The following is a 25,000-nucleotide window of genomic DNA, read 5'->3' as shown; positions in this document are numbered from 1 at the left end:
CAAATGATCTCAGTGTTTGATTTGTTAGCTTTTTTTGTTAGCTGTTTTCCGCGTATTAGGCATTTCATTAAGTTTTATGAAGCTCTCGATCACTGAATCCAGCAAATCAAACATTATTCCGCTCAGTGAGGTGAGATAATGCTATTAGCCAGTTCTGTGTGTAAAACCGCTGCTATTAAAGTTCATCTGCAGGTAATTCACATCGCATCACGTGTGTGTGTGTGTGTGTGTGTGTGTGTGTGTGTGTGTGTGTGTGTGTGTAAGATCAGTTTCTCGAGAATCTGCAACTATTTCACATGTAATAATTCATGTGGACTTTCGCAGGATAAACTGTGCTTAGAATATGACCACGATTTTTTTTCAGTGATTAATAAAACAAATTCTGACAAATAAAGCCTCTACAAAATATTTTTGTTAATTAAACAAAATGAAATCCAGTTAGGCCTAATTAAAAATTAAAAATTAAAAAAATTAAAAATTATATCTGGTGTCTGAATATTTTTTTGGTTTGACTGTAGATAGATAGATAGATAGATAGATAGATAGATAGATAGATACGTTTTTTACTTTGCCAACAAATCTACTTGAATCTTGAGAGAGAGAGAGAGAGAGAGAGAGAGAGAGAGAGAGAGAGAGAGAGAGAGAGAGAGAGAGAGAGAGAGGGAGAGAGAGACTGACAGTGAACTGACACAGAGTTGTTAGACAGAAAGCTTTGGCGTTTAGGAGCTTAAATAACCGCAAGGCATTGAGTTTAGCGGCACTTTCCGCCTGATTGCGCTGAAATAGGAGACATTATCAGTAATGATCCAGTCTTTCATCTTCAGCGAGAGCATCATAATGTCGCGATCACCGCTTTATTCTCTGTGATGATGATGATGATGATGATGATGATGTGTGTGTGTGTGTGTGTGTGTGTGTGTGTGTGTGTGTGTGTGTGTGTGTGTGTGTGTGTGTGTGTGTGTGTGTGTGTGTGTGTGTGTGTGTGTGTGTAGGCCTTCACTAACACAGAGAGAGCTTCATCTGATTCTGAACGACACGAATCAAAGCACAACTTTCGCACCACATGAGTTTTAACCCGCTTAATGGGACACACATGTTTCCCAGTGACAGAGATCCTGAATCATTCGCTTTTCGCTTTTCTCCGAGGCTAAACGTTTCCCTCGGACCGTCTTTTGATATCCACGGAACCTTTCAAGTCTTTTAAGTCAGATTTGACAGACTCTGCATGAAAAGGGTTAAGACAACTCTCGCAGAGACACGACAAAGGCTCTTTGTGCCTCCAGACTCCGAATCAAAGCTGGAGTTTGTGAAGTTAAACAAAGCTCTGATAGGACTTACAGTCTCTTTGTATCGCAGTTCAGCCCTCATTTGTTGCCCTGAGATTTCAATAAAAACTATGGTAATCGCCTTCTCCACGCACATCATTGCCCCTAAAGCTCATGCTAATTGTGTTTCCCTACACAAACACAACACGAACAATCAATGCCAGTTATTTACTACTCAGTAGCACATCGGAGACCCGTCTCGAAACGGGCAGCGGGAGGGTAATGTGTTTCGTGTGTGCAAGTGTGTGTTTATGTTGCTCTTTTTTTTTTTTTTTTTTACCGCGGAAGGATCAAACATTCCCGCAGCGCGTGAGAGCGCGAGACTTCAAAGCGCGCGACACTCATTTCATCTAATGGGCTCTAAGTGTCTCCAAGCCTAATTACAGATTTATTCGGTTTAACAGCCGGATGCGAAATTAAGGAAATGCTAAATTACCGTTTGCAATTTAGCCCTGTGTTATTATCAGTTACAACCAATTGCAGTTTACGAAAGAGGAGAACGGGTTTGTGCAAAGAATGTAGACCCTGGAATATTGAATCACTTTATAATATCTCACACTAGATATTCGCATTATTTGTGTAGTATGATCGTGTTCTCTGAGCAGCTCTATTCCACCAGCTACAATGAGAGCCAGTAAATGTCTTAAGAAACATGTTCGTGCGGAATGATCGGCTCTTCGTGAGGTTAAAGTTCTGGCTTTGATCCGCCGCGGCTGGCGCCAAAACACAACATCACCGTCCGAGACTAATAATTAGCCCAGTAAAACACTAATCACCACTGATCGAGTGTGTTCAGCAGTTACTGGAGCTGATGTGTGTAGAGTCATCGCACTGTCATCTAATGCGTGTTACGAATAATATGCGTTCATTCTTTGCACATTCTCTTCAAGGAACTCTCATACAAAAATAGACGACACTGATTTATTTAAAAGAAAATAATGGGTTTTAAAACCGGGAATCTTTTACAAAAAAGGGAAAAAACAGGCTAATCAGCAAAAAGTCGAAGAAAAAAATGTGGGCCTAATAATAGGCTAGTCACAAACAATAATTATCGTTGCTGCCGTTATGTATTGTTATTTGTTATTTGCTATTTTAAAGGTAGGCCTACCTAGCCTATATGTTACAAAACCATCGCTTATTTTGCTGTGTCCAGAACGCAACACGTCACAACGCTCACCGATAAACACAGCAGCCGAACTTCAGGAACTTAAGCCCCGCCCCTCTGCTCTGATTGGCTCCCCGCGAGTTATTAGCCTACAGTCCTTCATAGCGGAGTCGAAGACCAGCATGTTCTAAGCATCACTTCTGGTTGTTGACACTAACCGCGCACTTCACATCGGTGTGTGTGTGTGTGTGTGTGTGTGAGTGTGTGAGTGTGTGTGCACGGCCCCGGTTACCAGTATGACCTCTGGGTGTACGGAAGATCATTCCCGTGTGATTCCGGGAGTTCCCGGAGAGATGCAGGACCCGAAGATCCTCCCGTTCAGTGTCGAGGCTTTGATGGCAGACCGGAGGCCGAACGGTTCTAACACCGGGACTTCAGCGCGTTCTCTCGGAACGGAGGCCGATCCAGACCGGGCCGGTGCTCGTGTCACATTTTCTGTTGACGTTCTGAAAGTTCCGGTAAAGGCGGAGAGCCCGGAGCTCGCGTGGACACAACCGGACAGTTTCTCTCCCCGTGAGTTACAATCATGAGCCTGTGATATTAATAAACACATATGAGCTGAGATTCATATCTGAGTCTGTAAAGTACACTTGATTTTGCACGATTTACCACTCTTAAAAACAAAAGGGTATTTACAATACCCTTTTATAATAAGGTTTATTAGTTAACATGAGTTAATGTATTAACTAACATAAACTAACCATGCATAATACATTTGTTACTCTATTTGTTCATCTTTGTTAATGTTAGTTAATAATATAAATAAAGATGTTCATTGTTTGTTCGTGTTAGTTCACAGTGCATTAACTAATGTTAACAAGATTTTAATAAAGTATTAGGCTAGTTAATTATGAAATTAACATTAACAAAGATTAATAAATGCTGGATAAGTGCAGTTCGTTATTAGCTCATGCTAACTAATGAACCTTATTGTAACGTGTTACCAATAAAAGTTATTTTTTGGCATTTATGGTTGCGTGAAGAATCTTCCTCTTTAAATTATTAAAATGTTCTTCATAATAAGAAAAAAAATGTAACTGTTCACTGAAGGTTCTTTGGGGAACAAAAAAATGGTTCTTTTAAAACACATTTTGGAACTTTTATTTTTAAGACTAATATTTGAAAGAAAAACGTTATTTGAGTCTGATTTGAACATTGCCGTGCGGGAGACCCGACTCTCTCTCTCTCTCTCTCTCTCTCTCTCTCTCTCTCTCTCTCTCTCTCTCTCTCTCTCTCTCTCTCCTCCCGTGATTGACTGATTGACTGATCTTTGCTGTCTGACCTCTTATTGCCGTAGGCTATCTAAATTTATGCTGTCAATGACTCTTGCACTCTATTAACACTGGGTTGTTTTAACCCAATTCTAGGTCAAATATGGACAAATTCAAACATTGGGTTAAAAAAAATCATTAAAAAATGTAACCCAATGGCTGGGTTTGTGCATATTTGACCCACATTTGTGTTAAAACAACCCAGTGTGTGTAGCCCTCAACATTATACTGTGTGATGTGAGTTAATAAGTCTGTGTTGTGTGTGTGTTCAGGGCGTCTCAGTCCTCCCGCGTGTCCGCTACGGAAACACAAGACGAACCGGAAGCCGCGGACCCCGTTCAGCACGGCCCAACTCCTGGCGCTCGAGCGCCGGTTCCGGCAGAAACAGTACCTGTCCATCGCAGAACGGGCCGAGTTCTCCAGCTCGCTCAGCCTCACGGAGACCCAGGTCAAGATCTGGTTCCAGAACCGGCGAGCCAAAGCCAAGCGGCTCCAGGAGGCCGAGCTCGAGAAGCTGAAGATGGCCAGTAAACCGATGCTTCCTCCAGCCTTCGGGATCTCGTTCCCACACGTTCCCGGTTCATATTCAGGATCACAAGAGTTTCACAGACACTCCCTGAGCTTGAGTCCGGTGGGACTGTACACACACATGGGATACAGCATGTACCATTTAGCCTAAAAGACGAGAAATATCACTCTTCAGCAGGTCTATTCCGATAACAGTGGACATGGTTATTACAATAATCGCATTTCATACGGGCTCGAGAGTTATGAACACGGAAGGTCGAGAGTTATGAACACAGTAGGTCGAGAGTTATGAATACGGAAGGTCGAGGGAAAACTGTGTTTCACGGGTCGCGTTTATTTGAACGGCGTGTTTCATACTCGCGTGAACGTTTTAAACGAGCATTTAAGATAAACAACACTGACTGTTGTTTTAATGATTCCCTTCGAAAGGGATATCTGAACTGTAAAATATTGTACATTTGGACAAAAATACCATTTATATGATGAATATATTTGTTAAATAAATTAATGAAAAATGTCATATTCTGTTTCATTCGTTTTCTTGTTTGTTCTAGACTGTGAGCGAGTTTTTTAAAAACATGTTTCAAAATGAAACCGAAATATTTACGAATTTGATGAGGATTGAATTCAGTCCAGAAGTGTTTGGTATTAAATCTTAAACCCAAATATCTTCATGTGGTTTCAATGAAAACACTCGAATAAACAAATTACAACCTACAAATTACAAAATGATAATGTTAAGAAAAAAAAGTAAATACAAAAGAAACATAAATTCTGGCAGATTAATGACATTTAAAACCACTCAATAGTTCTACACTAGTCATTTGTTGACTCCGATTATCATCACAGTAGTTTAGCTCAGTCGCACACGGTAATGGTGAATAGCCTACTCTTACAGAAACACATCTATGCTAAACCTCATAAAGGTCTTTGAGTTATTAACCTGTCATCGATCATCTGAGGAGTATTTCCACAGCTGGAGTTTATTGCTCTCGGCGCCAGAACCAGTTAAACTAGAGACTGGACTCCCAGTGATTTTCCTGAATCCTCGACGGGATGAAGTTAGTTCGAGAACATGTCGAGGTCTGATTGCACTTTATAGTTTCAAGCTCTTCATTTTCAACAGGTCTGGTTGAATTTGCTATACTAGCCTAACTAATATTGTGTTGACCTTTTTACAGCCATTAAGCTTTTTTTGTTTCTTTAAAAAATAAAATAAAAAATCATTCCAATGATGAGAAACATTAAAATGAGCATGTGATTTTCAATGAGAAAACTGATGAATTTCTGAAAGAAGAATGGACTCTTTAATGTCTCTGTCACAGGTCCGGGATCAGAACATCGCGCTGCTCGGTAATTAATAAAAGCGTTAATGACAATGGGAATCACACGGGTGAGCGCGCGCTGACCTCATCACAATAGATCTGAGGGAGATCGTCATTTCCTTTCTCTCTTTCTCTCTTTCTCTCTCTCTCTCTCTCTCTCTCTCCCTCTCTCTTTCTCTCTCTCTCCCTCTCTCTCTCTCTCTCTCTCTCTCGCCCCGGGCTCACAGGGGAACAAAAGTCACTTGTTTTTATCATCCTAAATATCACAACGGGAGTTTTCGAGGAGAATTGGCTCTTGATTTCTCTGGCGCCGCTGTCAGTCTCAGTTTGGAGACTCGTGGAGACTTTATGGACATTAAAGTTTTATTCTGACAACGTTCTACGCAGAAACTCTTGCAATCATGTACATATGTAAACCTATACGTTTAATATAATCTAAAAACATTAAAATAAAAAGAACCTAAACTAGAGTTAAACAGTAAAATTAATACATTTGTAAATCAAAACAATATAAATTATTTGTCAGGATTACGCAGTTAACAGCAAACGACGTTGTTGATGTTAATTACTTTATTTCTAACGAAATTGAACACAAACTTTCCATAACCGTCGGTGCAATCTTTAAAGAGTAGCATTACAGTATTACAGTATTAAAACATTACAGTATTAAAGCATTACAGTATTAAAGTATTGCAGTATTACAGTATTAAAGCATATTGCAGTATTGCAGTAGTAAAGCATTACAGTATTGCAGTATTGCAGTATTAAAGCATTACAGTAATGCAACAAAGTTTGTCTCCAGAAGAAAATAGCGTCACAGTCCAGTTTAAGGAAGTTCAGTGATGCTTCATTTCTGTTATTTATTGGTGAATATATTATTAAAATAAACCTCTTTCTGTTTTGCCCTGTTAACTCTAAACGGCACTTCTGAAAACGGTTCTTAAACACAATCTGTGTTTATAAAAAACAATATTATAAATATTCGAAGACCTGCCCAATATTACACGGTTTGGTTGGAATATATTACGTCAACTAATTGCGCAGAAAATGTTCCATTTATTGGAAAAACACAGTGTGGAATAACAGCAATAAAGCGTGGATGAGTGTGGATCTACAGCGCCACCTGCCGGTTCATGCGACTCTAACTTCAACACTAACTCAACTTTACTGAGATCATTTAATAATCATCACACGAGTTTCTCTGTTTAAACATTGTTTATTGACAAAGGCCTATGGTTTCAGTTATTTATTTTACACATGGACAATGAAATACATTGAAACTGAGACCGCGAATAAAAGAATAATCTACTGTATAATAAATCCCAGCGTAATTTCGAAAAATAATAGGTCTGTATATGAACAACACATACGGATTAACCCAACAACAATGCAGTCATTATAACCAGTAGGACAATAAGATTAGCCATTCTCTTTATAACCATATTCATGATAATGGAACTAATAATATTCGGGTGTCGTACAACATCTCAAACTAAAGGCTTAGCATATTTCTAAAAGTAATTACTAATAATTTATAAGTAATACAATTTGTGTTACTGCAATAAACAGTTATGTTTCTTTTCCTGGAAATTGAATTTGATATTTGACTCTTTCGTGACAATTAGATGTCATGATTTTTGCACCAATTGCAGCAATGACCATAAACATATAAACCGAGAATAAAACAATAGGCTATATGAATCCACAAAGAAAGAAAGAAAGAAAGAAAGAAAGAAAGAAAGAAAGAAAGAAAGAAAGAAAGAAAGAAAGAAAGAAAGAAAGACAGAACATTTGAGAAAAGATCCACCAATGTGTGAATAGCAGCACGATTAAGATGATAAATAAACAGTTTAATATAGTTTGTGTAATTAATTTGTACAATATAATCTAAATGTTGTTCTAAACCCCGAAACGAGCATGAATGATGATGATGATGATGATGATATAGCGACGGAAAGAGATGATATTCGCCTCCGTTCATTAATATTCACACACGCAACACGTTTTCCTTAAATATTTACCAAAAATATTACATCATTCAACACATAATAAATCACTACAACTGTTAATCTTAAAATATTTGAAGACACATGTTCTAACCCAGCAAACATTTGGACGTTTAATGACCGTTGAAAAGACGTCCGTCCGAGATTTCCCGTCATGGTTGAAAAATAGTTCCAAAATGGAAGTTGAACCGACGTCATTTCTGGCCGTGAATTCCACGTCTCTTCTGCGCGTCCCTGGACGTCTAAATGCGTCGTCATATGTGTTTAAATGTGTTGCTGCATAATTTAAGTGTATATATAAGCCTGCATATAAAATAATCACACACCTATTGTGTAACATCGTGAAAGACAATCAAGTCTTGAGGTTTAGCCTACACATCTTGACAAAGGTTCTAAAAAGGTCCAAAATTGGTCCAGTCAGACCTGAACGTCAATAAATGTTTTAATCACGTGGACATCAAAAACAATAACACTCTATTTGTAAACATAAGCAAAAAAGAAGCATGTTCTGATTAAGCACAACATTTTATTGATATTGAACAGCCAAAATTTCTCTTTATTTTTTTTCAATGTTTAACATTTCGTGAGCTTAGAATTATAAGGTTCTATCTCCACTTTTGGTTGAAATTGAGTTTTTGACAATCTGATCCATTAGGTGTTTATTAATGCCTGTGTGGTGTTATTTTTGTAAAAAAAAAAAATAAAAAAATTGTTAGTAGTTATTAATAAAATAAAAGGTTCCATCTCACAAAACATAAACCGAGTTTAAAAACTTTGATGCTCAATAAACTACAATAAACGGAGATAGAACCTTATAATTCTAAGCTCTCGATTTGTTAACCAAACTAAAATACCAATTGCAAAATACTGAATTATTATATAAAGATAGTTCACCCAAAAATGAAAATTATGTAATTTACTCACCAAATTCCAAACCTGTATGAGTTTCTTTCTTCTGCTGAACACAAAAGAAGATATTTTGAAGAATGTTTGTAACCAAGCAAATAGAGCATCCATTGACTACCATTATTGGAGAAAAAATGATTATTAATGGGAAGCGACATCTGCTTGGTTACAAACATTCTTCTAAACATCTTTGTGTTTAGCATAGAAAGGTGTACAGGTTTGAAACATGAGGTTGAGTAAATGTAGACAATTTTCATTTTTGGGTGAACTATCCCTTAAACACATTGTTTGGCTCATTTTTTGTATCCACCACCCCCAGCTCTTCCTGGAGCGTGTTTCAGGTGTTCTGCCATTGCTGCATCAATTTCAGTGTCTGTAGCATGTGGGCTCCACCTCTTCACAGCATCTAAGGGAAGAGAATATATTTATTTTTAAAATAAATGAAAATTAAAAATTTGAGGTAAATGACATGCACTTATTTTCAAAATATTTGTATGGTCTTCAGCTAAATTCAAAACAGCATTTGTCCCCTGCCTCTTCAATTCCACTGTGGTGCCCTTGAGAAAGACCCTTAACTAGGTGTGTAACAGTGAGAAAGTGAACAGGACATTTCTGATAAAGACAGGTGGGCTGTGATGTCCCCTGAATAGACATGTTTAGCAATTCTAAAATTACAAAATATTTTTAAAGCAGTTACTGAAAACATACATGTTCAAATCCAGCTAAACATTTCATTCTACTTCAGATAATTTACTTTCTGAAAGAAACTCTCAAAAGGCTACATTAATAATTTACAGTAATAACTTTGACTGTATCATTAAACATACTTTATACTATGGTACCGTTGTATAAGTTCAAAGCAACTTTTAGCCTACTAGCTAATTTTAGCCAAACTCACGTTAACGTTAGCCAATTTCAGTTGACAATGTGGGCATCATTTCTTTCGGTTCATTCATGTCAAACAAGTAAAACTCTAGCACGTGAATCTAATAATACAAAATGTACGTACCCAACAGTAGATTTTTAATAATATGGGCCTCAATTCCTCCTCTCTTCGTGGTTGTTCAAACTTCAGTGTTCCGGAGTGACTGAGTCTATGGGGAAAACGCGTTAACATCTCGTGAGATAATCTAACCTATCGCGGGATTTGGTAATGTCGGGAGATCTTTTGTTACATCTTGGCAATTACAGTTTTGGCAATTACATCCAACTCAGACATAAATGGTGACCAGATATATTTCTGTTTTACATGCATACATTCCATAAAAAACAAAAAAACAAAAAAAAAACACAACGTATCAGGTTGAAATAATGACTAAAATGCAGAGGCTTTGCATTCACTTAACCACACTGGGAACTGTGAGATTATAATTTATTTAAACAAGATAAAGTAAATATATTTACTTTGTATACAATTCGTGTATTTCATAAAGATAATTCCTGGGGGTTTTTTTTCTGTCTTGCTTGACTAGATGTGTAAAGGACGTCAGTGGACGTGTATTCACAGCCTTGACGTGTAAAGGACGTCAGTGGACGTCTTCACACCTCTTAAAAACTACTTGGGCAATTAAATTAATTTTTGCAGTATTAACCATGCAAGGATTAAGCACAGCTTTTGCATATTTCACAAGGATTCCATGATGGAGGGTCATGATGGACTATAAATGCACGTGTAAAAGACGTCGCCAGGTGACGTCCTCTCACCCGATACTATAGACGTGTAAAGGACGTCAGTGGACGTATTCACAAAACTTATTAAAACTTTAATTTAATAAAAAATTTAATTAATTATTGCAGTATTAACCACGCAAGGATTAAGCACAGCTTTATCACAATTGATTTCATAGAGGGTCATGATGGACTATAAATGCACGTGTAAAAGACGTCGCCATGGTGACGTCCTCTCTCACCCGAAACACAACATGGTATATACAGTGGCGTATCCAGGACATTTTTACTGGGGTGGCCAAGATGGGACACAAAACTTGAGTGGGGTGGCCATATATAGCCTACTATAAAGTAATGTTATGAAAACCCTTAAACTCTTATGAACAATAGAGGATTTTAATAATAGTAACAAAGTGCAAACTTTATTTTTAAATAATGGTACTATTTCATAAAATGTAAGATACAGTCACAGGCCTATTTAGGAGATGTGTTTACTATAGTCTGTTATTAATTACCGTAGTGGGAATATGATTTAGGCTACTCAATTAACTTGTCCATTAACTTGTCTGAAAATGCACTTGTGTTTATCTGCAAAAAGGTTCACATACACTAGATTGCAGCCTAGGCTACTTTTAATGTAAATATAATGTTAGTCGTTTGTTTTTCAATTCATAACACATGTGGACAATATGGAGTGAGCTGTAGTCTCTGTCTTATATATTCTTAAATTCTGTCTTATATTTTTTATTTATTTATTGTTTTAACAATTTTTATATTTATTATGCACTGTATACTTGATATACATTGACAATAAAGATTCTTACTTAGATTCTTACTTACTTTTTAAAGTCTACATTAGAGACCTGCGCAGGACGGATTTCTCCCTTAATAATTCCTAAAAAGCTGACATCTCAGTTCATCTTGATCTCACAAATCTCTGTTATTATCAATGAAACTGGCTGCATAATGAATCTTTCATAATATATACACTTTGTTTGCTATAATCAGATGATTTGCCAGTAGCCTATGCAGAAATCAGCACTGAACAAAAAGTCCATTTTGAGCGGTGAGGGGATTCTATCTTAAATGTCTCTGATTGGCCACTGCGTTCAAGAAATCAACACATATGTCTGTGATTGGCTACATTGTTGCAAATGCAAACATGTTATACATAGAGACTCTGGCCTGTAAATCGTTTCTATTTTGTTTTAGTTGTTCTTGTTGCTTTTGTGCAACAGATGAATGACAATTTATTTGTTTTTAGATGTTCAGTTTATAGATAATTCTATTTTGCGGGAGTCCCGCGAATCGTTTTACTCTCCCGCAACCAGCACACACACGAGTGCATTACCGCCCGTGCCCGCACTCGGCCATCAGATCTATATTCCCGAGCCGCACTCTGCTGCGTTGGGTCCCGACCATACCTCTCAATAGACTGATTCCAGCGTTTTTATTGTTGTTGTATTGTTGCAACTGTGTGACCGTCACCGTCCTCTTGTTTCACGGACTAGCAGCAGCAGGTGCACCGTGCAGCGCACGTACTTTCATCTCATAAGTCACCTGACCTGCATGGCCAAACGTCCGCTGAGCAGAAATCAGCTCTCAAAGTCTCAGTTTGACCGTTACTGTGTTAGTTAAAACATTTAAACTGGCCCTAAATCAGTTGATCAGCTGTCATCATTGATTGGCAACATTTCTCATTTCTTGTGTTGACGAACTTGACCAACTACCTATCAGATCTGGGGTGGCCACAGGGGTGGCCAATGAGCTTTCAGGGGTGGCCCCGGCCACCCCAGGCCACCCCCTAGAATCGCCACTGGGTATATATTGAACTACACGTAGCTAAAAGTCAAAATAACAATTATACATGCAACCTCAGATAACTGTAGACATGCACACATGTATCTGAATGCATTTTTAGGAAATGTTCTGTGTTACATATTTTTACCGATTTATGCCGTCATACCGCGACTATTTTTGGCCAGGGACACGACGTTGCCGTCGGACCAATGTTTGCTGGGAACTGAAGCGGCACTTATGAATTACGTCCTAATTAATGAATATTTCATTTATGCAATCAGTGCCTTTACAATATGTAAATATTTAAAATAACAATAATAAAGTAAAATTATTCAATGCAGCCAAAAGATACAATTCATAAAACTCCAAAAGTTCCGAGTGATGAAGTTCAAACTCCAGCATAAGCTGATGTTCATGTTGTATTAGATATTGGTGTAGCTCACACAGAATTATTTCTGCCTGTGTTTTATGCGTTGCTCGTCACACAGAATAACATGCGCAGTTATTATTATTCACTCCTGATGTTTAGGTTTATTTGGCGGAATCAGTCGCTATATTACACTGTAGACATAAGATATGATCGCACTTGAGCTATTGAGTTTGATTAAGGATTAACTCCATAATATTTCTGTAAAGTTGCTTTCACTGTGATATTAAAGCTCGTCCACAGCAAGAACGATAACTCTATTAGTGTTCTATTCATCATTGGACGATATCGTTGTTTATTATTTAGTTTTGTCGTTTCCAGCTTTAAATCGCGGGTGGATTATTTGGCTTTAATTTTTTTTTATCTCACATCAACGGAAAAATTTAATTCTCTAAAAAGAATTCCAACCATATTGTGTGTCAAAGACTCAGAGTTAGAACGATTCTGAAAACGTTTAGATTGCTCTTAAAGTGAAAGGAAAAATAATTAAATGTAATTAATTCGAATGTGCGTATTCACTGTGTGTGATCACAGAAGCTCATGTGAAGTGACGTCACCAGTTAACTATCTGACGTCATTCTGCGCAGTGTTTCGCCTTGAGTTTTCAGAAATGCAAACTGAAAACACAGTTGATGTCTGATGAATAAACAGTGTTTTGATGAACTGGTATGAACACGGAAGCCCTGAGGTGAAGGAGAGGAGAGAGTGAGGAACAGGCAGTGCCGCTTTCATCCGCCAGAGGGCGCCGTTATACGAGGGTTTCTCCACATTCCTCTTCATTATTTACATCAGGGCCTTTAGAGATCACTTTATTTTTACACGCGCATCCTTTTCTCACTCATATCTTTTAGTGTTTCCACCATATGCTGCTTTAAGCGTGTCCGTGCTGTGTGTGTGTGTGTGTGTGTGTGTGTGCCCTTGTTTATATTACATTGTGGGGACCAAATGTCCCCATAAGAATAGTAAAACCTGAGATCACCTACATTGTGGGGACCAGCCAGCGGTCTGGTCCCGGAGATCACCTACATTGTCTCTCGGGTTCTGTGTGTCTCAGGTTCTGTGTGTCTCGGGTTCTGTGTCTCTCGGTTTCTGTGTGTCTAGGGTTCTGTGTCTCAGGTTCTGTGTGTCTCGGTTTCTGTGTCTCTCGGTTTCTGTGTGTCTAGGGTTCTGTCTCTCAGGTTCTGTGTGTCTCAGGTTCTGTGTGTCTCGGGTTCTGTGTCTCTCGGTTTCTGTGTGTCTAGGGTTCTGTCTCTCGGGTTCTGTGTGTCTCAGGTTCTGTGTCTCTCAGGTTCTGTGTGTCTCAGGTTCTGTGTCTCTCGGGTTCTGTGTCTCTCGGGTTCTGTGTCTCTCGGGTTCTGTGTCTCTCGGGTTCTGTGTGTCTCAGGTTCTGTGTTTCTCGGGTTCTGTGTCTCTCAGGTTCTGTGTGTCTCACGTTCTGTGTGTCTCAGGTTCTGCGTCTCTCAGGTTCGGTGTGTCTCAGGTTCTGTGTGTCTCAGGTTCTCTGTCTCTCGGGTTCTGTGTCTTGGGTTCTGTGTCTCTCAGGTTCTGTGTCTCTCAGGTTCTGCGTCTCTCAGGTTCTGTGTCTCTCAGGTTTTGTGTCTCTCAGGTTCTGTCTCTCTCGGGTTCTGTGTGTCTCAGGTTCTGTGTTTCTCGGGTTCTGTGTGTCTCAGGTTCTGTGTTTCTCGGGTTCTGTGTGTCTCGGGTTCTGTGTCTCTGGGGTTCTGTGTCTCTCGGGTTCTGTGTGTCTCAGGTTCTGTGTGTCTCAGGTTCTGTGTCTCTGGGGTTCTGTGTCTCTCGGGTTCTGTGTGTCTCAGGTTCTGTGTGTCTCAGGTTCTGTCTCTCTGGTTCTGTGTGTCTCAGGTTCTGTGTTTCTCGGGTTCTGTGTGTCTCAGGTTCTGTGTTTCTCGGGTTCTGTGTGTCTCGGGTTCTGTGTCTCTGGGGTTCTGTGTCTCTCGGGTTCTCAGTGTCTCAGGTTCTGTGTGTCTCAGGTTCTGTGTCTCTGGGGTTCTGTGTCTCTCGGGTTCTGTGTGTCTCAGGTTCTGTGTCTCAGGTTCTGTGTCTCTCGGGTTCTGTGTGTCTCAGGTTCTGTGTGTCTCAGGTTCTGTCTCTCGGGTTCTGTGTGTCTCAGGTTCTGTGTGACTCAGGTTCTGTGTGTCTCAGGTTCTGTGTGTCTCGGGTTCTGTGTCTCTGGGGTTCTGTGTCTCTCGGGTTCTGTGTGTCTCAGGTTCTGTGTGTCTCAGGTTCTGTGTCTCTCGGGTTCTGTGTGTTTCAGGTTATGTGTGTCTCAGGTTCTGTGTTTCTCGGGTTCTGTGTGACTCAGGTTCTGTGTGTCTCAGGTTCTGTGTGACTCAGGTTCTGTGTCTCTCGGGTTCTGTGTGTCTCAGGTTCTGTGTGTCTCAGGTTCTGTCTCTCGGGTTCTGTGTTTCTCGGGTTCTCAGTGTCTCAGGTTCTGTGTGTCTCAGGTTCTGTGTGACTCAGGTTCTGTGTCTCTCGGGTTCTGTGTGTCTCAGGTTCTGTGTGTCTCAGGTTCTGTCTCTCGGGTTCTGTGTCTCTCGGGTTCTCAGTGTCTCAGGTTCTGTGTGTCTCAGGTTCTGTGTCTCTGGGGTTCTGTGTCTCTCGGGTTCTGTGTGTCTCAGGTTCTGTGTCTCAGGTTCTGTGTCTCTCGGGTTCTGTGTGTCTCAGGTTCTGTGTGTCTCAGGTTCTGTCTCTCGGGTTCTGTGTGTCTCAGGTTCTGTGTGACTCAGGTTCTGTGTGTCTCAGGTTCTGTGTGTCTCGGGTTCTGTGTCTCTGGGGTTCTGTGTCTCTCGGGTTCTGTGTGTCTCAGGTTCTGTGTGTCTCAGGTTCTGTGTCTCTCGGGTTCTGTGTGTTTCAGGTTATGTGTGTCTCAGGTTCTGTGTTTCTCGGGTTCTGTGTGACTCAGGTTCTGTGTGTCTCAGGTTCTGTGTGACTCAGGTTCTGTGTCTCTCGGGTTCTGTGTGTCTCAGGTTCTGTGTGTCTCAGGTTCTGTCTCTCGGGTTCTGTGTTTCTCGGGTTCTGTGTGACTCAGGTTCTGTGTGTCTCAGGTTCTGTGTGTCTCGGGTTCTGTGTCTCTGGGGTTCTGTGTCTCTGGGGTTCTGTGTCTCTCGGGTTCTGTGTGTCTCAGGTTCTGTGTGTCTCAGGTTCTGTGTCTCTCGGGTTCTGTGTGTCTCAGGTTCTGTGTGTCTCAGGTTCTGCGTCTCTCAGGTTCTGTGTGTCTCAGGTTCTGCGTCTCTCAGGTTCGGTGTGTCTCAGGTTCTGTGTCTCTCAGGTTCTGTGTGTCTCAGGTTCTGTGTGTCTCAGGTTCTGCGTCTCTCAGGTTCGGTGTGTCTCAGGTTCTGTGTGTCTCAGGTTCTCTGTCTCTCGGGTTCTGTGTCTTGGGTTCTGTGTCTCTCAGGTTCTGTGTCTCTCAGGTTCTGCGTCTCTCAGGTTCTGTGTCTCTCAGGTTTTGTGTCTCTCAGGTTCTGTCTCTCTCGGGTTCTGTGTGTCTCAGGTTCTGTGTTTCTCGGGTTCTGTGTGTCTCAGGTTCTGTGTTTCTCGGGTTCTGTGTGTCTCGGGTTCTGTGTCTCTGGGGTTCTGTGTCTCTCGGGTTCTGTGTGTCTCAGGTTCTGTGTGTCTCAGGTTCTGTGTCTCTGGGGTTCTGTGTCTCTCGGGTTCTGTGTGTCTCAGGTTCTGTGTGTCTCAGGTTCTGTCTCTCTGGTTCTGTGTGTCTCAGGTTCTGTGTTTCTCGGGTTCTGTGTGTCTCAGGTTCTGTGTTTCTCGGGTTCTGTGTGTCTCGGGTTCTGTGTCTCTGGGGTTCTGTGTCTCTCGGGTTCTCAGTGTCTCAGGTTCTGTGTGTCTCAGGTTCTGTGTCTCTGGGGTTCTGTGTCTCTCGGGTTCTGTGTGTCTCAGGTTCTGTGTCTCAGGTTCTGTGTCTCTCGGGTTCTGTGTGTCAGGTTCTGTGTGTCTCAGGTTCTGTCTCTCGGGTTCTGTGTGTCTCAGGTTCTGTGTGACTCAGGTTCTGTGTGTCTCAGGTTCTGTGTGTCTCGGGTTCTGTGTCTCTGGGGTTCTGTGTCTCTCGGGTTCTGTGTGTCTCAGGTTCTGTGTGTCTCAGGTTCTGTGTCTCTCGGGTTCTGTGTGTTTCAGGTTATGTGTGTCTCAGGTTCTGTGTTTCTCGGGTTCTGTGTGACTCAGGTTCTGTGTGTCTCAGGTTCTGTGTGACTCAGGTTCTGTGTCTCTCGGGTTCTGTGTGTCTCAGGTTCTGTGTGTCTCAGGTTCTGTCTCTCGGGTTCTGTGTTTCTCGGGTTCTGTGTGACTCAGGTTCTGTGTGTCTCAGGTTCTGTGTCTCTCGGGTTCTGTGTGTCTCAGGTTCTGTGTGTCTCAGGTTCTGTCTCTCGGGTTCTGTGTGACTCAGGTTCTGTGTCTCTCGGGTTCTGTGTGTCTCGGGTTCTGTGTGTCTCAGGTTCTGTGTGTCTCAGGTTCTATGTGTCTCGGGTTCTGTGTGACTCAGGTTCTGTGTCTCTCGGGTTCTGTGTGTCTCGGGTTCTGTGTGTCTCAGGTTCTGTGTGTCTCAGGTTCTATGTGTCTCGGGTTCTGTGTGTCTCGGGTTCTGTGTGTCTCGGGTTCTGTGTGTCTCGGGTTCTGTGTGTCTCAGGTTCTGTGTCTCAGGTTGGTCCAATAGCCTCAGCGCTGCTATATAAACCTCCTCTATAGAGCGACGCCACACACCAATTTCTGCATCACCTGACCCGTAAATCCCATGTGACTGCAGGTGCTTGGTGATGATCTAATATTCTAATTCAATTGATCTTCTTATAGAGAGCCTAAGTCCCTCCCCTTCCGGTCGACCACCATGGGACCTTATTTCGGAAAAATATTGTATGGTAGTCAATGGCGAGAGACAACAAATATTTTGATTTCGTTTGAGTTGTGCCCTGATTTACACATATGATGTTTGTCAATTTAAAAGATACATTTTAAAGTCAAGAAAGTCGCAGTTTGATGTAAAACTGCTGAGGTATAAGACTGTGAAAATACGTAATTAGAAAGACTACAAACCCAGAAGGCGCACATGCGACGTCATACCTTTTCTCTCAATGAATGAAGCTAACTTTACTGAAGCTAATGTCTGTCATTTTTTCTATAGTCTTACCTTATAATCGTAACGTAACGCCGTCATGCCTGAGTGTTTTGAGCCAGAATACACACATACGAGCAACGGATCTTGTGACGTACATAGTGCGAGACGAGAGATGTAGTTCATTGAGCGATTTTCACATAAAATTTAACGTTACTCTTCTGTTTTATGACAAACTGCGACTTTCTTGACTTTCATAATTAAGTTGGCTTGGGAAAGCCAACTTACTGAAATCCTATTTAAACTTATTATTATTCTTCTTTTTCTTCTTAGCCAAAATTTCTGACTCTAACTCCTCCTAGACCGTTAAAGCTACGACCACCAAACTCGGGTCAGACCTTAAGACTGTTCTGACTTGGTGTGCTATATCTTTTCAGACTGATTTGACTTTCAGTTTTCTTAAAAATTAATATTAAAAATCATAAAAATCCCATAGACTTACATTGCAGACTGTTCAAATTGAGCCAAGGCTACGGTGGCCCATTAGTGCACAAACTAAAAACTCAAATCTAAACTCTCTGAAGCCATAGACTCAATTAAACTATCTATCTATCTATCTATCTATCTATCTATCTATCTATCTATCTATCTATCTATCTATCTATCTATCTATCTATCTTCAAACCTTTTCTATCTATCTATCTATCTATCTTCAAACCTTATCTATCTATCTATCTATCTATCTATCTATCTATCTATCTATCTATCTATCTATCTATCTATCTATCTATCTATCTATCTATCTATCTATATTATCTTTCTTCCTTACTAATCTATCTCTTTCCAACTAACTTATCTATCTTTCTTTCTTTTTAACTAATCTATCTTTCTAACTTATCTATCTTTCTTTCTTTTTAACTAATCTATCTATCTTTCTAACTTGTCTATCTTTCTTTCTAACTAATCTATCTTTCTAACTAAATTATCTATCTTTCTTTCTTTCTAACTAATCTTTCTAACTAACTTATCTATCTTTCTAACTATTCTATCTATCTTTCTAACTAATCTAGCTGTTTCTAACTAATTTATCTATCTTTCTTTCTAACTAATCTTTCTTTCTTTCTTTCTTTCTAACTAATCTTTCTTACTTACTTTCTAACTAATCAATCTTTCGTTCTTTCGTTCTTTCTTTCTTTCTTTCTTTCTTTCTAACTAATCCTTTCTTTCTTTCTAAATAATCAATCTTTCTTTCATTCGTTCTTTCTTATCAATCTTTCTTTCTTTCTTTCTTTCTTTCTTTCTTTCTTTCTTTCTTTCTTTCTTTCTTTCTTTCTAAATAATCAATCTTTCTTTTTCTTTCTTTCTTTCTTTCTAACTAATCAATCTTTCTTTCTTTCTTTCAAACTAATCCTTTCTTTCTTTCTTTCTAAATAATCAATCTTTCTTTCTTTCTTTCTTTCTTTCTTTCTTTCTTTCTTTCTTTCTTTCTAACTAATCAATCAATCAATCAATCAATCAATCAATCAATCAATCTTTCTTTCTTTCTTTCTTTCTAATTCTTTCTTTCTTTCTAAATAATCAATCTTTCTTTCATTCGTTCTTTCTTATCAATCTTTCTTTCTTTCTTTCTTTCTTTCTTTCTTTCTTTCTTTCTTTCTTTCTTTCTTTCTTTCTTTCTTTCTAAATAATCAATCTTTCTTTTTCTTTCTTTCTTTCTTTCTTTCTTTCTTTCTTTCTTTCTTTCTTTCTTTCTTTCTTTCTTATCAATCTTTCTTTCTTTCTTTCTCTTTCTTTCTTTCTTTCTAACTAATCAATCTTTATTTCTCTTTCTTTCTTTCTTTCTTTCTAATCAATCAATCTTTCTTTCTTTCTTTCTTTCTTTCTTTCTTTCTTTCTTACTAATCAATCTTTCTTTCTTTCTGTCTAATCTTTCTAACTAATCCTTTCTTTCTTTCTTTCTTTCTTTCTTTCTTTCTAAACAATCAATCTTTCTTTCATTCATTCTTATCTTTCTTATCTTATCTTCATATAGATCTATATCTATCTATCTATCTATCTATCTATCTATCTATCTATCTATCTATCTATCTATCTATCTATCTATCTATCTATCTATCTATCTATCTATCTATCTATATATCTATCTATATATCTATCTATCTTTTTAACTCTATCTATCTATCTATCTATCTATCTATCTATCTATCTATCTATCTATCTATCTATCTATCTATCTTTCTGTCATCTTTTTAACTCTATCTATCTATCTATCTATCTATCTATCTATCTATCTATCTATCTATCTATCTATCTATCTATCTATCTATCTATCTATCTATCTATCTAATCTTTCTTTCTAACTAACTTATCTATCTTTCTTTCTTTTTAACTAATCTATCTTTCTAACTTATCTATCTTTCTTTCTTTTTAACTAATCTATCTATCTTTCTAACTAACTTATCTATCTTTCTTTCTTTCTTACTAATCGATCTATCTTTCTAACTAACATATCTATCTTTCTTTCTTTCTTACTAATCTATCTATCTTTCTAACTAACTTATCTATCTTTCTTTCTTTTTAACTAATCTATATATCTTTCTAACTTATCTATCTTTCTTTCTAATTAACTTATCTATCTTTCTTTCTTTTTAACTAATCTGTCTTTCTAACTAACTTATCTATCTTTCTTTCTTTCTTACTAATCTATCTATCTTTCTAACTAACTTATCTATCTTTCTTTCTTTCTTTCTTTTTAACTAATCTATCTTTCTAACTAACTTATCTATCTTTCTTTCTTTCTTACTAATCTATCTATCTTTCTAACTAACTTAGGCTATCTATCTTTCTTTCTTTCTTTTTAACTAATCTATCTATCTTTCTAACTAACTTATCTATCTTTCTTTTTAACTAATCTATCTTTCTAACTAACTTAGGCTATCTATCTTTCTTTCTTTCTTACTAATCTATCTATCTCTCTAACTAACTTATCAATCTTTCTTTCTAAATCTATCATTCTAACTTATCTATCTTTCTTTCTTTTTAACTAATCTATCTTTCTAACTAACTTATCTATCTTTCTTTCTTACTAATCTATCTATCTTTCTAACTAACTTATCTATCTTTCTTTTTTCTTTTTAACTAATCTATCTATCTCTCTAACTAACTTATCTATCTTTCTTTCTTTTTAACTAATCTATCTATCTTTCTTACTAACTTATCTATCTTTTTTTCTTTCTAACTAATCTATCTTTCTAACTAATTTATCTTTCTTTCTTACTAATCTATCTATCTTTCTAACTAACTAACTTATCTATCTTTCTTTCTTACTAATCTAGCTATCTTTCTAACTTATCTATCTTTCTTTCTTTTTAACTAATCTATCTATCTTTCTTTCTTTTTAACTAATCTATCTATCTAATCTTTATTTCATCTTTCTTCCGTTCTATATTATCTATCTTTCTTTCTTTCTTTTTCACTAATCTATCTTTCTAACTAACTTATCTATCTTTCTTTCTTACTTACTTTTGAACTAATCTATCTGTCTAACTAACTTATCTATCTTTCTTTCTTACTTTCTTTTTAACTAATCTATCTTTCTAACTAACCTATCTATCTTTCTTTCTTACTAATCTATCTATCTTCATAACCAATTTAGGCTATCTTTCTTTCTTTCTTTTTAACTAATCTATCTATCTTTCTAACTAACTTATCTATCTATCTTTCTTTCTTTCTTTCTTTCTTACTAATCTGTCTATCTTTCTAACTAACTTATCTCTTTCTTTCTTTTTAATTTATCTATCTTTCATTCTAACTAATCTATCTATCTTTCTAACTAATTTATCTATCTTTCTTTCTTTCTTTCTTTCTTACTAATCTGTCTATCTTTCTAACTAACTTATCTATCTTTTTTAATTAATCTATCTATTTTTCATTCTAACTAATCTATCTATCTTTCTTTCTAACTAATCTATATATCTTTCATTCTAACTAATCTATCTATCTTGCTTTCTAACTAATCTGTCTTTCTTTATTTCTACCTAATCTTTCTTTCTTTCTTTCTTTCTTTCTTTCTTTCTTTCTTTCTTTCTTTCTTTCTTTCTAGCTAATTTTTCTTTCTTTCTTTCTAGCTAATTTTTCTTTCTTTCTTTCTTTCTTTCTTTTTTCTAACTAATCTTTCTTTCTTTCTTTCTTTCTTTCTTTCTTTCTTTCTTTCTTGCTAATCTTTCTTTCTTTCTTTCTTTCTTTCTTTCTTTCTTTCTTTCTACCTAATCTTTTTCTTTCTTTCTTTCTACCTAATCTTTTTCTTTCTTTCTTTCTACCTAATCTTTCTTTATTTTTTCTTTCATTCTTTCTTTCTACCTAATCTTTCTTTCTTTCTTTCTTTCTTTCTTTCTTTCTTTCTAATCTTTTACTTTCTTTCTTTCTTTCTTTCTTTCTTTCTTTCTACCTAATCTTTCTTTATTTCTTTCTTTCTTTCTTTCTTTCTTTCTTTCTTTATTTCTTTATTTATTTATTTATTTATTTCTACCTAATCTTTCTTTCTTTCTTTCTTTCTTTCTAGCTAATTTTTCTTTCTTTCTTTCTAGCTAATTTTTCTTTCTTTCTTTCTTTCTTTTTTCTAACTAATCTTTCTTTCTTTTTTCTTTCTTTCTTTCTTTCTTTCTTGCTAATCTTTCTTTCTTTCTTTCTTTCTTTCTTTCTTTCTTTCTTTCTTTCTTTCTTTCTTTCTACCTAATCTTTTTCTTTCTTTCTTTCTACCTAATCTTTTTCTTTCTTTCTTTCTACCTCATCTTTTTCTTTCTTTCTTTCTACCTAATCTTTCTTTATTTTTTCTTTCATTCTTTCTTTCTACCTAATCTTTCTTTCTTTCTTTCTTTCTTTCTTTCTTTCTTTCTTTCTTTCTTTCTTTCTAATCTTTTACTTTCTTTCTTTCTTTCTTTCTTTCTACCTAATCTTTCTTTCTTTCTTTATTTCTTTCTTTCTTTCTTTCTTTCTTTCTTTCTTTCTTTCTTTCTTTCTTTCTTTCTTTCTAACTAATCTGTCTTTCTTTCTTTCTACCTAATCTTTCTTTCTTTCTTTCTTTCTTTCTTTCTTTCTTTCTTTCTTTCTAACTCATCTGTCTTTCTTTCTTTCTACCTAATCTTTCTTTCTTTCTTTCTTTCTAGCTAATCTTTCTTTCTTTCTTTCTTTCTTTCTTTCTTTCTTTCTTTCTTTCTTTCTTTCTTTCTTTATACCTAATCTTTCTTTCTTTCTTTCTAACTAATCTGTCTTTCTTTCTTTCTGCCTAATCTTTCTTTCTTTCTTTCTTTCTTTTTAGCTAATCTTTCTTTCTTTCTTTCTTTCTTTTTTCTAACTAATCTTTCTTTCTTTTTTCTTTCTTTCTTTCTTTCTTTCTTTCTTTCTTTCTACCTAATCTTTCTTTATTTTTTCTTTCATTCTTTCTTTCTACCTAATCTTTCTTTCTTTTTTCTTTCTTTCTTTCTTTCTTTCTTTCTTTCTTTCTTTCTTTCTTTCTACCTAATCTTTCTTTATTTTTTCTTTATTTATTTTTTCTAACTAATCTTTCTTTCTTTTTTCTTTCTTTCTTTCTTTCTTTCTTTCTTTCTTTCTTTCTTTCTTTCTTTCTTCCTAATCTTTTTCTTTCTTTCTTTCTACCTAATCTTTCTTTATTTTTTCTTTCTTTCTACCTAATCTTTCTTTCTTTCTTTCTTTCTTTCTTTCTTTCTTTCTTTCTTTCTACCTAATCTTTTTCTTTCTTTCTTTCTACCTAATCTTTCTTTATTTTTTCTTTCATTCTTTCTTTCTACCTAATCTTTCTTTATTTTTTCTTTCATTCTTTCTTTCTACCTAATCTTTCTTTCTTTCTTTCTTTCTTTCTTTCTAACTAATCTTTCTTTCTTTCTTACTTTCTAACTAATCAATCTTTCTTTCATTCGTTCTTATCAATCTTTCTTTCTCTCTCTCTCTCTTTCTTTCTTTCAAATCTATCTATCTTTCTTTCTTACTTTCTTTCTTTCTTTCTTACTAATCTATCTTTCTTTCTAACTAATCTTTCTTTTTCTAATCTATATTTTTTCTTTCTAACTAATCTATTTTTTTCTTTCTAACTAATCTAACTTTCTTTCTACCTACTCTTTCCTTCTTATTTCTCTTTTTTCTTTGTCTATCCTTTCTTTCTTTCTAACTAATCTTTCTATCTTTCTTTCTTTCTTTCTTTCTTTCTTTCTTTCTTTCTTTCTTTCTTTCTAACTAATAACTAACTAATCTATCAATCTAACTTTAAACTACTTTAAACTTCAAACTACTTTAAACTTCTAACTTCTTTAAACTTCGAACTTCTTTAAACTTCTTCAAACTCTCTGGTCAGGCTTTCTCAAGCCAACTTAAAGTTTGTCTCAACAAACTTTTTTTTCTAGTTACCTTTTAAATTGACAAACATCATATGTGTAGTTCAGGGCACAGTTCAGACGGAATAAAAAGATAAGTTATCTCTCGCCATTGACTTCCATACATATTTTTTCCGAAGTAAGGTCCCATGAGCCGGAAGCGGAGGGGCGGGACTTAGGCTCTCTATAGTTCTGACAAAATTTTATATTCATAAATGCAAATTTTCAATAAAAAACCCAATAAGAAGAACATTATAGTCTTGACGTTTGTCTCGTCTGGGTCACGTGTTCTGAACACTCTTCCCTCACTCGTTCCCACGCAGCCTTACACGTGCAAAACTTTTTCATGTAATCCTATAATCTTATACTGTTATTTATGATTTAGCAAAATAAAAAATGGATGAAAAATCCAAATTCATTGGTATTAAAGAGGTGGTATAATGCCATTTTCACAAGATGTAAAATAAGTCTCTGATGTCCCCAGAGTGTGTGTGTGAAGTTTTAGCTAAAAATACCCCACAGATATTTTTATATAGCATGTTCAAATTGTCACTTTTTGAGGGTGAGCAAAAACGCACCGTTTTGTGTCTGTTCCTTTAAATGCAAATGAGCTGCTGCTCCAGGCACAGGGGGCGGAGCTACAAGAGCTTGTGTCCTTTTACCTCACACACACACACACTGAACATTTCAAAAACTTTTAGCCTTTTATGTTCAAACCGGAGTCGGACAAAGATGGAGAGACTCAAGAAGAAGTGACAACATGTAGAAGCAACAGGACATTTCTGAATGGTTAGTTGATGAATTTATGAAGCTGCTAATAAGCCCAAGGGGGGACAAGGGGTATGTTTTTGAGGGACAATGTGGGACACTGTCTGGCACGGCGGTGCCCCACTGGGACCATTTCAGAACCCCATTTCTAGCACATACCACCTTGCATAGTATTAATAATGCCCTATTCTCCTAAACGTGTAACTTTTGATGTATGCTCATGAATAGGCCAACCAATGTATTTTTTTCTAAATAAAGACTCTTTATGAATTGACAGATGTACTTCCACTTAAGATTTACTATATAATTTTATTTATTTTTCATTACAATTTATTTACTTTAAATAAATTAATA

At 36.8% G+C, this 25,000-nt stretch overlaps 3 protein-coding genes across 5 annotated transcripts in view; 2 read left to right on the top strand and 1 right to left on the bottom strand.

Annotated features, from left to right (window-relative positions):
• The first annotated feature begins 2,591 nt into the window (after positions 1 to 2,591).
• Positions 2,592 to 4,808, top strand: msx1a (muscle segment homeobox 1a). Its single transcript, XM_081383517.1, has 2 exons — positions 2,592 to 3,003; positions 4,034 to 4,808. Exons 1-2 carry the CDS (start codon positions 2,727 to 2,729, stop codon positions 4,438 to 4,440), a joined length of 684 nt encoding a protein of 227 aa, XP_081239643.1. The 5' UTR covers positions 2,592 to 2,726; the 3' UTR covers positions 4,441 to 4,808.
• A 779-nt stretch (positions 4,809 to 5,587) lies between these two features.
• On the top strand, positions 5,588 to 18,906 carry LOC308701267 (uncharacterized protein; the record flags this gene model as incomplete). The annotated part of the gene is made up of 14 exons (XM_081383463.1): positions 5,588 to 5,642; positions 13,726 to 13,805; positions 13,870 to 13,890; positions 13,980 to 13,995; positions 14,092 to 14,187; positions 14,282 to 14,393; positions 14,504 to 14,565; positions 14,662 to 14,693; positions 14,806 to 14,931; positions 15,010 to 15,071; positions 15,182 to 15,245; positions 15,358 to 15,405; positions 15,484 to 16,401; positions 16,578 to 18,906. The coding sequence occupies 14 exons, from the start codon at positions 5,588 to 5,590 to the stop codon at positions 16,602 to 16,604; spliced, it is 1,719 nt and encodes a 572-aa protein (XP_081239589.1). The 3' UTR covers positions 16,605 to 18,906.
• LOC308701305 (cytokine-like protein 1) overlaps positions 8,678 to 25,000 on the bottom strand; it is a 20,836-nt gene continuing 4,513 nt past the window's right edge. The window contains exons 5-6 of one of the 3 annotated variants that reach the window (XR_014031416.1): positions 9,536 to 9,620; positions 8,678 to 8,932 (exon numbers count right to left, since the gene is read on the bottom strand). The gene's annotated coding sequence lies outside the window, so the exon portion shown is untranslated. Of the gene's footprint in view, positions 9,621 to 23,685 lie in introns of those variants that run through there. The other 2 variants (XR_014031417.1, XM_081383518.1) reach the window with 2 other exon arrangements.

The sequence above is a fragment of the Scardinius erythrophthalmus genome, assembly GCF_964197995.2.
Source record: "Scardinius erythrophthalmus genome assembly, chromosome: 13".
NCBI classification, from domain to species: Eukaryota; Metazoa; Chordata; class Actinopteri; order Cypriniformes; family Leuciscidae; genus Scardinius; species Scardinius erythrophthalmus.
The sequence above is the reverse complement of the archived record's forward strand: the minus strand, read 5'-3'. Positions and strand labels throughout refer to the sequence as shown.